Source organism: Natator depressus, chromosome 12 (assembly GCF_965152275.1).
Source record: "Natator depressus isolate rNatDep1 chromosome 12, rNatDep2.hap1, whole genome shotgun sequence".
In the NCBI taxonomy this organism is placed as follows: domain Eukaryota; kingdom Metazoa; phylum Chordata; order Testudines; family Cheloniidae; genus Natator; species Natator depressus.
In genome coordinates, this window is record NC_134245.1 from 3,255,058 (window position 1) to 3,267,200 (window position 12,143).

The 12,143-nt window shown below is 54.2% G+C and overlaps 1 protein-coding gene across 2 annotated transcripts in view; it reads left to right on the plus strand.

Annotated features, from left to right (window-relative positions):
* Window positions 1-12,143, plus strand: part of HYDIN (HYDIN axonemal central pair apparatus protein) — a 443,011-nt gene that overhangs the window by 303,030 nt on the left and 127,838 nt on the right. For both annotated transcript variants that reach the window (XM_074968344.1, XM_074968343.1), the window contains 3 exons: window positions 6,017-6,194; window positions 7,629-7,759; window positions 9,685-9,818. In XM_074968344.1, coding sequence (XP_074824445.1) covers window positions 6,017-6,194; window positions 7,629-7,759; window positions 9,685-9,818 — 443 coding nt within the window. The remainder of the gene's footprint in view (window positions 1-6,016; window positions 6,195-7,628; window positions 7,760-9,684; window positions 9,819-12,143) is intronic.

A 12,143-nucleotide genomic window follows, 5' to 3' on the forward strand; every position in this document is an offset into this window, starting at 1 on the left:
GGAACACCATCCCATGGTCAAAGAATCCAGAGCTTTCTCTCCGACACCACCTGTTTAGCCATTCGTTGACTTCCACGATTCGACGGTCTCTACCCAGGCCTTTTCCTTCCACGGGGATGATGGACGAGAAGACCACTTGTGCCTCAAACTCCTTTATCCTTCTTCCCAGAGCCACGTAGTCCGCAGTGATCCGCTCAAGGTCATTCTTGGCAGTATCATTGGTGCCCACGTGGAGAAGCAGGAAGGGTAGCAATCCGAGGGCTTGATGAGTCTCGGCAGTCTCTCTGTCACATCATGAATCCTAGCTCCTGGCAAGCAGCAGACTTCTCGGTTTTCCCGGTCGGGGCGGCAGATAGATGACTCAGTCCCCCTGAGGAGAGAGTCCCCGACCACCACCACCCACCTCCTTCTCTTGGGAGCAGTGGTCGTGGAACCCCAACCCTAGGACGGTGCATCTCATGCCTTCCAATCGGCGGAGTCTCCTTCTGCTCCCTTCCCTCAGATGTATCATCTAGTCCACTCTCCGCCTTAGTACCTGTGGAGAGAAGATGAAAATGGTTACTTACCTGTATCTGCGTTGCTGGTACATGGACGCTCCCCTTTCTTCTTCTGGAGGTCACACGCTGCCAAATTTCTTCACCATCCTCCTGTCCCCGCTGCGCAGCCTGCTCCGAATCTTCAGAACATTGTGCCCGTAGAAGCATATACTGACGTCTGTCCAGGAAATCTTCAGTTTCTCTGATGCAACGCAGGGTTGATCCTTGTTTCTCCAGACCTTGAACCTTCTCTACCAATATGGAGACCAGCTTGCACTTTGTACAGACAAAGTCTCTTCTGTCCTGTGGAAGAAAGACAAACATGGCACATCCAGTGCAGGTCACAACAGCTGAACACCCCCCATCCATATTACCTTCCTTCTACGAGCTTCCTCAGGAGTTGTAATAACTGCTCCTGAGGTTCTGCTCTTGGCTCTGCCACTGACCTGCTGTGTGACCTTGGCTAGTCACCTCCCTGCTCTGTGCCTCAGTTTCCCCTTCCACCCATTGTCTGCCTTATCTATTTGGACTATAAGCTCTCTGGGGCAGGGACTGTCTCTCATTTTATGTGTATAGCACCTGTTCCATGGGGCTGTGATCTCAATTGCTTGTATTACTGTAGGCCCTACTGTAATACAAATAATAACAAAGAACACCATGCAGCCCACTGGAGAGACACCAGCATCCCTTCAGGCACTTAACACTGTCCTAAGCATTTCAGCCTCTCTCTCAGCATATCCCAGCAGATCCATGTTAGGGATTGGGGTTTGTCAGGGACAATAGGTTCTAGGTGGTGCCACACTTTGTCACGTGTACTGATCGATAGTGTCTGAGCACCTCGTCTGTTTCTTGTCATTATTCTCACAGCACCCTTGGGAGGCAGGGAAGTGCTCTTATCCCCATTTTTTGACCGATGGGGAACTGCAGCACAGACAGACTAAGGGAACATTGCCACAGCAGCTGGGAAGTGTAATCCCCAGTTTGGGCAGACGCTCTGGTGCTACTGCCTAAAAATAACCGTGCAGCGGCGCGGGCTCTCCACCCACATACAACACTTCCCAACCCTCCGGCTACGTCCTTGGGTGGTGAACCTGTGCCACCAGGGCCGTGCTGCTAGGGTGTGTGCATCTCCCGGAAGTGGGAATTATACCTCCCAGCTGCCAGGAAGACAGACCGTCACAAGGGCACACAGGAAGTTGGTAACCGAGAAAGGAATTGAATCTGGGTCCCCCCTTGCCCAGGCTGGCCGCTTGGCCATGCAGCCACCCTGAGCAGACTGAGTTACTCCACTGGGTTGCTGTGTTGAAATGTGCACCCTGCACACCTCTGGCCCAGCAACCAAGCTGGTTGGCAGATACACTGGAGGGTAGGTACAGGCAGTGATGAGCTGCCAAAATCTTAACAGCCGGTTCCCTATAAAAAGTTCTGATGTAAGGGCTGTGCCCCAGTATGTATTTTTTGTACCCACAGGGTTACCATACGTCCGTATTTTCCCGGGAGGAATTTTAAAATTTTAAAATCCCGGACGGCGATTTAAGAACCAAAAAGCCTGACCTGTCCGGGAAAATACAGGTGTGTGTTAACCCTGTCTAAAGTTCTTTTTTAAAAAGATGGGTCTGACCTAGAAACGAGCTCCGTTTCCCATGTGTGGGGCCCCGCCATGCCCTGGGGGTATGCTAGGGTGACCAGATGTCCCGATTTTATAGGGACAGTCCCGAGTTTGGGGTCTTTTTCTTATATAGGCTCCTATTACCCCCCACCCTCGTCCCTGATTTTTCACACTTGCTGTCTGGTCACCCTAGGGTGTGCACATGTGTGGGTCTCAGCTGCTCCCTGCCCCCCTCACTGAAGCAGGTGTGCAGGGTTACTGCCCTGGGAACTGCAGGGCACCAGTGGACGTGGAGCCAGCTGCAGACAGGGGCATGGGGCAGGGCTAGCTGGAGGCAGGGGGTGCAGGGCTGGCTGCGGGCAGGGCAGGGGGTGCGGGGTTGGCTGGAGGCAACGGGGTATGGGGCTGGCTGGAGACAGGGCAGGGGCTGACTGGAGGTAGGGGCTGGCTGCAGGCAGGGCAGGGGGTGCGGCAGGGGCTGGCTGCAGGCAGGGGGTGCGGGGGTGGCTGGAGACGGGCTGGCTGCGGGCAGGGCAGGGAGTGCGGCAGGGGCTGGCTGCGGGCAGGGAGTGCAGGGGTGGCTGGAGGCAGGGCAGGGGGTGGCTGGAGGCGGGGACTGGCTGCAGGCAGGGGGTGCAGCGGTGGCTGGAGGCAGGGCAGGGAGTGCGGCAGGGGCTGGCTGCAGGCACGGGGTGCGGGGGTGGCTGGAGGCAGGGCAAGGGGTGCGGCAGGGGCTGGCTGCAGGCAGGGGGTGCAGCGGTGGCTGGAGGCAGGGCAGGGAGTGCGGCAGGGGCTGGCTGCAGGCACGGGGTGCGGGGGTGGCTGGAGGCAGGGCGGGGGTGCGGCAGGGGCTGGCTGCAGGCAGGGGGTGCGGAGGTGGCTGGAGGCAGGGCAGGGAGTGCGGCAGGGGCCGGCTGCAGGCAGAGGGTGCGGGGGTGGCTGGAGGCAGGGCAGGGAGTGCGGCAGGGGCCGGCTGCAGGCAGAGGGTTCGGGGGTGGCTGGAGACGGGGGCTGGCTTCGGGCAGGGGGTGCGGGGGTGGCTGGAGGCAGGGGCTGGCTGCGGGCAGGGGGTGGCTGGAGGCAGGGGGTGGCTGGAGGCAGGGCAGGGGGTGGCTGCGGGCAGGGGCTGGCTGCGGGCAGGGGCTGGCTGCGGGCAGGGGCTGGTGTGGGCAGGGGGTGGCTGGAGGCAGGACAGGGGGTGGCTGCGGGCAGGGGCTGGCTGCGGGCAGGGGCTGGTGCGGGCAGGGCAGGGGGTGCAGGGGTGGCTGGAGGCGGGGGCCGGCTGCGGGCAGGGGGTGCGGGGGGGGCTGGAGGCAGGGGCTGGCTGCGGGCAGGGGGTGGCTGGAGGCAGGACAGGGGGTGGCTGCGGGCAGGGGCTGGCTGCGGGCAGGGGCTGGCTGCAGGCAGGGGCTGGTGCGGGCAGGGCAGGGGGTGCGGGGGTGGCTGGAGGCGGGGGCCGGCTGCGGGCAGGGGGTGCGGGGGGGGCTGGAGGCAGGGGCTGGCTGCGGGCAGGGGGTGGCTGGAGGCAGGGCAGGGGGTGGCTGGAGGCAGGGGGTGGCTGGAGGCAGGGCAGGGGCTGGCTGCGGGCAGGGGCTGGCTGCAGGCAGGGGCTGGCTGCAGGCAGGGCAGGGGGTGCGGGGGTGGCTGGAGGCGGGGGCCGGCTGCGGGCAGGGGGTGCGGGGGGGGCTGGAGGCAGGGGCTGGCTGCGGGCAGGGGGTGGCTGGAGGCAGGGCAGGGGGTGGCTGGAGGCAGGACGGGGGTGGCTGCGGGCAGGGGCTGGCTGCGGGCAGGGGCTGGCTGCAGGCAGGGGCTGGTGCGGGCAGGGCAGGGGGTGCGGGGGTGGCTGGAGGCGGGGGCCGGCTGCGGGCAGGGGGTGCGGGGGGGGCTGGAGGCAGGGGCTGGCTGCGGGCAGGGGGTGGCTGGAGGCAGGGCAGGGGGTGGCTGGAGGGAGGAGGTGGCTGGAGGCAGGATGGGGGGTGGCTGCGGGCAGGGGCTGGCTGCAGGCAGGGGCTGGTGCGGGCAGGGCAGGGGGTGCGGGGGTGGCTGGAGGCAGGGGCCGGCTGCGGGCAGGGGGGTGGGGGCTCGCGGGGAGCAGCCCGAGCAGCAGGACGGAGCCCCGGCCCAGCAGAGCAGCCGGGGACCCACCCAGCAGCAGCGGGAGCCCCAGGGCCAGGGGAGCAGCAGCAGCACAAGGGCTTGTGCCCAGGGCCAGGCGGCAGCTCCTGCAGCGCAGCGCCCCCGGCGGCCAGAGGAGGAATTACATCACTTCCTGGCCAGAGCCCATCAAAGCCTGAGTGCCCCCTGCAGGGAAGCGAGTTAACACCGGTTCTAAAACTGCTCCAAAATTTAACAACCGGTTTGTGTGAACTGGCTCCAGCTCGCCACTGGGTATAGGATACAGAGGGACCTAGAGAAATTAGAGGATTGGCCCAAAGGAAATCTGATGAGGTTCAACAAGGACAAGTGCAGAGTCCTGCACTTAGGATGGAAGAATCCCATGCACCGCTACAGACTAGGGACCGAATGGCTCGGCAGCAGTTCTGCAGAAAAGGACCTAGGGGTGACAGTGGACGAGAAGCTGGATAGGAGTCAACAGTGTGCCCTTGTTGCCAAGAAGGCCAATGGCATTTTGGGATGGAAAGTAGGGGCATTGCCAGCAGATCGAGGGAGGTGATCGTTCCCCTCTATTCGACATTGGTGAGGCCTCATTTGGAGTACTGTGTCCAGTTTTGGGCCCCACGCTACAAGAAGGATGTGGAAAAATTGGAAAGCGTCCAGTGGAGGGCAACAGAAATAATTAGGGGACTGGAACACATGACTTATGAGGAGAGGCTGCGGGAACTGGGATTATTAAGTCTGCAGAAGAGAAGAATCGAGGGGATTTGATAGCTGCTTTCAACTACCTGAAAGGGGGTTCCAAAGAGGATGGCTCTAGACTGTTCTCAGTGGTAGCAGATGATAGAACAAGGAGTAATGGTCTCAAGTTGCAGTGGGGGAGGTTTAGGTTGGATGGTAGGAAATAGTTTTTCACTGGGAGGGTGGTGAAGCACTGGAATGCGTTACCTAGGGAGGTGGTGGAATCTCCTTCCTTGGAGGTTTTCAAGGTCAGTCTTGACAAAGCCCTGGCTGGGATGATTTAGTTGGGGATTGGTCCTGCTTTGAGCAGGGGGTGGACTTCCAACCCTGATATTCTATGATTCTATGATGTGCCCAGCTACTGCAGTGGTTTGCCACACTTCGAAATCCATGCAGGTGAATGAAAACACTTCCCCTTTGCCAGCAGGAATGAAGTATTGTCCTAGAAAAGACTTTCCCAAGCCTAACACCTAGCTGTGGGCCTACTTGGGTGACCACCTGTGAAGGGCACAGGCAGCCTCTCTTCCCCCACTCACAGCCCTGTGCAATGTGGATGGGAGTGGGGGTACAGGGACTGGTCCCTGTTTGCTGTTACCCTCTTGGGAGCAAGCTGTCTGAAAGAGAGTGGGGTAAAAGTGGGGCTATGTAGCTGGTTGGGCGTACTCTGTCCCCTCTCTGAGCCACAGCTGGGGCCAAATCAGCCAGCCGTCCTACAGGGCATGCTGCCTGAAGGCACCCAGGGCACAACCAGTCCTGCATTAGTAATGGTCTGACAGGATAGGCTTCATGGTGTATTCTGACACAGAGGCTTGAGTTTATGTGTGCTTTGGGGTCTATGGAAGCTACAATACATCGCTTGAATCCAGTGAGAGCAACTTCACTTGTTCTGTTTGCTTCAGCTCTATGCCCTCCCTTCCTCACCTCTTGCCCCCATCCCAGCTCTTGGCAGCATCTCCATGTGTTCAGTGAACCCTCTGCCCAGTACCATGTCCTGGCTGTCTCCCACCTGCTGCAGGGTTACATTGAACCAGAAAAAGAACAGGTGCTGAAGGTCTATTACCTGCCTGGCGTGCCTGAGGTCTTCCAGCAGACCTTCCAGATACAGGTGGCCCACCTGGAGCCAGAGAGCATCACCTTGAAAGGAGAGGGAACCTTCCCCAGGATCTGCCTGGATCTGCCCAGAAACATCAAAGGTAGGGACCCCCTCCCCACCATACCCTCTTCTGCTCAGTTCCAGACACTTGCTGAAGGCTCTCTCCAGTGCTTCCTTGCCTCGCATTCATAGGGCACCATCACACGTACTTCCAAAGAACATGTAGGTTCTGGGAACCATAGGACTGGCAGGGACCTCCTGGGTCATGGAGTCCACTCCCTGCTATGGCAGACAGCTCCATCGGAGAAACTTATCAAGCTCAATCTTAGCACTAGTCAGGTTGTTTGGCCCCGCTCTGTCCATTGGCTCAGGGGATTATTAACGAAATCTTCAACCTTTCAACCGCTGCTATTGGCATGTGGTATTTACTGAGCACTGACATGGCAGCAAATGCAGGAGAGGATGTGGTCTCTGCCCCAGAGACCGTACCATTGAGAGAGCCAGGTGATACAACAGTAGCCCAGAGAGGGTCCAGGTGGGCAAGAAGTTGTGGGTTAGGATGGAACAGTGGCAGGGAGGGGTACAGCTCAAGGGAATGAGACACTTATATTGAGGAGGAAGATGAATGGGACCGAAGGAGGGATTCAGAGAGGGAGACACATGCTCTGCATGGTGTGTGAGGGGAGGTCTTTATCACAGCAGCATTTGGGATGTGCTGAAGGGGAGGGAGGTGGGAAGCTGGGGGCCAGAGAGGAGGAAACTGGGGATAGTCAAGGCAGGAGAAGACCCCAAGCCATGGAGAAGAGATTTAGTCACAGGGCTACAGAGGGAAGGATGGGATAGATGCTGGAGAGGAAAAGCCGAAAGGATTTAGGAATAACCTGAATGGGGTTTGTGGGGGGAAGAGAGGACTCAAATCAGATATTGAGGTTGTTTGCTTCAGTGACAGGGAGGACAATGGAGGAAGGGAGCGAGCCTGCGAGGAAAGATGAGGGGGCTCACTCTGCGTCATGCTTAGCTTGAGTTGGAGGAAGGACAGCGAGGTTGACAGGCAGTGACTGTTGTGCAAACACATGGAGTCGGAGAAGTAGATCTGGTGGGAATCAGCACAGGGAGAAGCCATGTCAGGTGAACCAGGGATAAGAAGAGTCAGACGGGGGGAAGGGGATGGAGAAGACAAGGGAGGAGCTCTTGCCAGTTGTATCTATTTTGATTATGAAGGAACCAGCAAGTTCCTAAATGGAAAGGGAGAAGGACAGAAGCAGGGGAGAAGTTTTGAAAAGAAAATCAGAGGTTGAGCAGAGATCATAAGCGCTGGACTTAATTGGGAGAGAACAGAACTGATGGCAGAGCTGCAGGAGGAGAGAGCTAATCTGTAGGGAAGGAAGTATGCACTGTTTCTGCATTTTCCTCAGTAGGTCTGAGAGATGGGAGGCCATGGTAGGGTTCAGTGAGGTTTCCTGGGTGTAACTGGGGTAGAATCTGTCTATAACCCGTGCTTTTTTTCCTGACCACCCATTGGATCCTCCTACAGGAAATGAAAGGTATGAGAATATCCTTAAGGAGGCAAAACAGAGAATGGAAGGAGAGATTCAGAGAAATGAGGCACTTGGCCACCCAGATGCAATGGCTGCAGAACCATCCACGGACCATTCTGGCACCATGGTAAGAAAGGCTGCTGTTTCCTTTAAGTGCTTCCTGCTGCCCTGGCCACACCCCTCTGCAGCCACCCTTATTTTGGCCTGTACTGACTCTTCATGCCCCCACCTCCGTGGCGTGACTGACAGTTTGTGTCACTGCAGCTGCATCCTTGGTAGGTTAGCCACAGTCACCTGCCACGGGGATCATGCCTACAGTTTGTAACTACTCTAGTTGCATTTGATAATTCTCTTCAGAAAATGTAACAATCTCAATAATACATGGCCTGATCCTGCAGCCCATGCTGACCTGAGTAGCCCACTGACTTCCAGTAGGACTGACTGTGCAAGTAAACACTGGAGGACTGAGCCCAGAGAAGTGCGCAGCCAAGAGAGGGATGAGACAAAGGCATAAACATTGTGCCTGATCTCTGCAGCGGATGGTTATCTAAGTGCCTCGTGCAGCAGAACTCTCAGCATGCTACTGGTGTGTAGCGTTTGGAAGCTTATGCGAGGAAGTATGGTCTGACAGGTGATCTGTGCTCGCTTGGGCGTACTGTACTCGATCAGCTCAGGCAGTGGCTCTTCCAGGCTGGGAGCATGCCTTCGTTCCGCTGTGTGAAGTGCTGGTAAACCTTTGGTGTGGAATCAATGTTTGGTAACAGTGATTTAGCTGGTTGCTGATGTGGGGAGGGCTATGTGTCTTACTCAGACCCAATATTTCTAGGTTTACCTGATCATAGAGAACTGAACTATTTGAGTCTGTAGTCTAAGCTATTCCAGAGTCTTGTTTACATATGTTCTTATAACCATGCTCATCACGGTAGCATCAGACATGCATGAAGTGACATGACTCACATCTGTCATGTGTGGTTTGTTCTCTCTCTCATCCTCTCCCCAACAGTTTATGTGAAGTTTCAAACAATTCTGGGTGGGACTTTCCACTCTAACAAATACCCACTCGTCAGTAGCTCAGTTGATTCCCTCAGGTCTCTGTAATGATATTCAGTTGAATTCTTGATCGTATGCTAGTTCCTGGATCTTTCTCTTTTCAATGCATTGCAGTCCATATTCTGTATAGATTCATGCCAATGGCAGAGAGCATTTAAAATAGTTCCCTGGGTGGGAAAACCTACATAAAATTGCATTACATTGTATTATATCACACAATTAGCTGTATTAGACAGACAGGTGTTCACCCTTCCACCAGCAGATTTACTACAGTCCGGCCTGTATCAGTGATTGGGGTGGTCCTCCCTTGTAGGGGCCTGTTGCATTTGTCTTTAATAGTGACCATTTAGTGCATTCCAGGCCTCCACCGGGGACAGACAGATGCTTGGGATATTGAAAGTTTCCTGGCTTGTCTGGTAACTGGCCTATATATTTGCCTGGCTACTCAGTTTTTAATTGTGACTAGCCAGACAGAAAACCAGGTCATTTACCAGAGTGATCTCTTACGCCATCTCCAGGCAAGGTGGCTTGCTGGTAAACTACAGCCAGATCAACACTTACAAATTAGATCAGCCTCACTCAAATTAGGTCAGCGTCACGCGGGGGTCGGGGGGGTGTTGAAAAAATTCACCCCTTCAAGCACCGTAGTTTAGCTGACCTAACCTCTGGTGTAGACGTGGCTAGGTCGATGGTAGAGTTCTTCCATCAATGTACCTGCTGCTGCTCGAGGAGGGGGATTACCTACATCGACAGAAAAACCCTTCCATCGATGTACAAAGTATCTCCGCTACTGCACTGCACCGCTGTCACACTTGTAGGGAGAATGGTGGAGAGCTACATCCAGACTCAGCAGTGAGACAGAGGTGTTTGCCTTGTGGAGGGGATGACACCACCAACCCCATCAGAAGTTGCACACAGTGAGAATGGGGGCCTGCCTTCCGGGAAGAGCTTTTGCTTTCTAGAGGGCTTCTGCTGACCAGCTACTCTCTTTGCTTTCCCCAGTTTGACACTTGGCTGCAGATGGAAGTGGAGCGGCTGCTCATACAAGAACATGCCCTGGAGCAGCAGAAAGCTATTGTCTCTGATCCCACGGAGGACTCCACCCTCAGCCAGCGTGCTCGCCAAAAACTAGTGAAGTTAGTGATGGCCTGTGGCCTGTTGGCCTGTGCAGGATGCCCACATCTACAGAACCATGTGGCAATAGCTCTGCACCTCAGCAGGGGCCTGTCTCTATGGGATGCTGCACACCTCCTGCGAGCTGCTGAGTGTCCTCAACTCCCACTGACGTTGCTGGGACTTGCGGGTGCTCAGCACCTCACAGTGCCAGAGTTTGGAATTCAGGACTGGTTCCGATTCCGACTCCTGCGGGTCCCTCTGCAGCTCACTGGTTGGAAGTTCTTTGAAGGGGTCAACAAACGTGGACAAGGGGGATCCAGTGGACATATACGGTACTTAGATTTCCAGAAAGCCTTGGACAAGGTCCCTCACCAAAGGCTCTTACGTAAATTATGTTGTCATGGGATAAGAGGGAAGATCCTTTCATGGACTGAGAATTGGTTAAAAGACAGGGAACAAAGGGTAGGAATAAATGGTAAATTTTCAGAATGGAGAGGGGTAACTAGTGGTGTTCCCCAAGGGACAGTCCTAGGACAAATCCTATTCAACCTATTCATAAATGATCTGGAGAAAGGGGTAAACAGCGAGGTGGCAAAGTTTTCAGATGATACTAATCGCTCAAGATAGTTAAGACCAAAGCAGACTGTGAAGAACTTCAAAAAGATCTCACAAAACTTAAGTGATTGGACAACAAAATGGCAAATGAAATTTAATGTGGATAAATGTAAAGTAATGCACATTGGAAAAAATAACCCCAACTATACATACAATATGATGGGGGCTAATTTAGCTACAACTAATCAGGAGAAAGATCTTGCAGTCATCGTGGATAGTTCTCTGAAGACGTCCACGCAGCGTGCAGCGGGATGTTAGGAATCATTAAAAAAGGGATCGAGAATAAGATGGAGAATATCTTATTGCCCTTATATAAATCCATGGTACGCCCACATCTTGAATACTGCGTACAGATGTGGTCCCCTCATCTCGAAAAAGATATACTGGCATTAGAAAAGGTTCAGAGAAGGGCAACTAAAATGATTAGGGGGTTGGAACAGGTCCCATATGAGGAGAGATTAAAGAGGCTAGGACTTTTTAGCTTGGAAAAGAGGAGACTAAGGGGGGATATGATAGAGGTCTGTAAAATCATGAGTGGTGTGGAGAAAGTGAATAAGGAAAAGTTATTTACTTGTTCCCATAATATAAGAACTAGGGGCCACCAAATGCAATTAATGGTCAGCAGGTTTAAAACAAATAAAAGGAAGTTCTTCTTCACACAGCGCACAGTCAACCTGTGGAACTCCTTGCCTGAGGAGGTTGTGAAGGCTAGCACTATAGCAAGATTTAAAAGAGAACTGGATAAATTCATGGAGGCTAAGTCCATTAATGGCTATTAGCCAGGATGGGTAAGGAATGGTGTCCCTAGCCTCTGTTTGTCAGAGGGTAGAGATGGATGGCAGGAGAGAGATCACTGATCATTACCTGTTAGGTTCACTACCTCTGGGGCACCTGGCACTGGTCACTATCGGCAGACAGGATACTGGGCTGGATGGACCTTTGGTCTGACCCAGTATGGCCGTTCTTATGTTCTTATGAATGTGTAGCATTCCTTGCAAAAGATTTTACAATTCCATTGTTGACTACAAATGTCTTCCTCGTGTTGCTGGGCTGGTTTTGTCTCCAGCTCTGAGCCCAGCAGGGTCAGTCAAATTTATTAAAGTCAAATTGCCTTTTGCCAGGTTAATGCATCATTACTGGCAACAGCCAGAGACCACCAAACCAGTTCAGACTGGTAATAACCATTGCTACTGATGGGCCATGGAGCAGAAGGCTTCATAGGACAAGCTGACCAGACTGAGCATAAGAGCAGGACAATATTCCACTCCTGAGTTCAGGAACTGGGAATTACACAGATATCAACTGGACAAGACTTAGCCCAAGGAGTGTGGCTACTGGTGCGATCACAGGGGTACACAGACCAACAAGTCTTCTCAGTGCCCGTCCTTGAATGAGACAAAGACATTTCCCCTGTTCAGCTACACCTTGATTCAGGAACATGGTTGTGCTTCCGTCCCATTGACTTCACCTGCACCTAAGCATGTGCATAGGGTTATGCTTAAGTGCTCTCCGGAATAGTGATGCCTTCCTGAATTGTGACCCTAGCACCAACGAGGAATGGGCCTGCTTTGGAAGAGCCTCACCTCCTGTCTATGGAGGCTGAGTGCTGCATTCTAAGGGCGTTGGCATGGGTGAAACTTGGTTACAGTGCAGAGAAACTTCACTGAAATGTACTGAAGCAATTTTAAGTGACCCAGCATTACATTAATATACACTAGGGAACTTTTAGT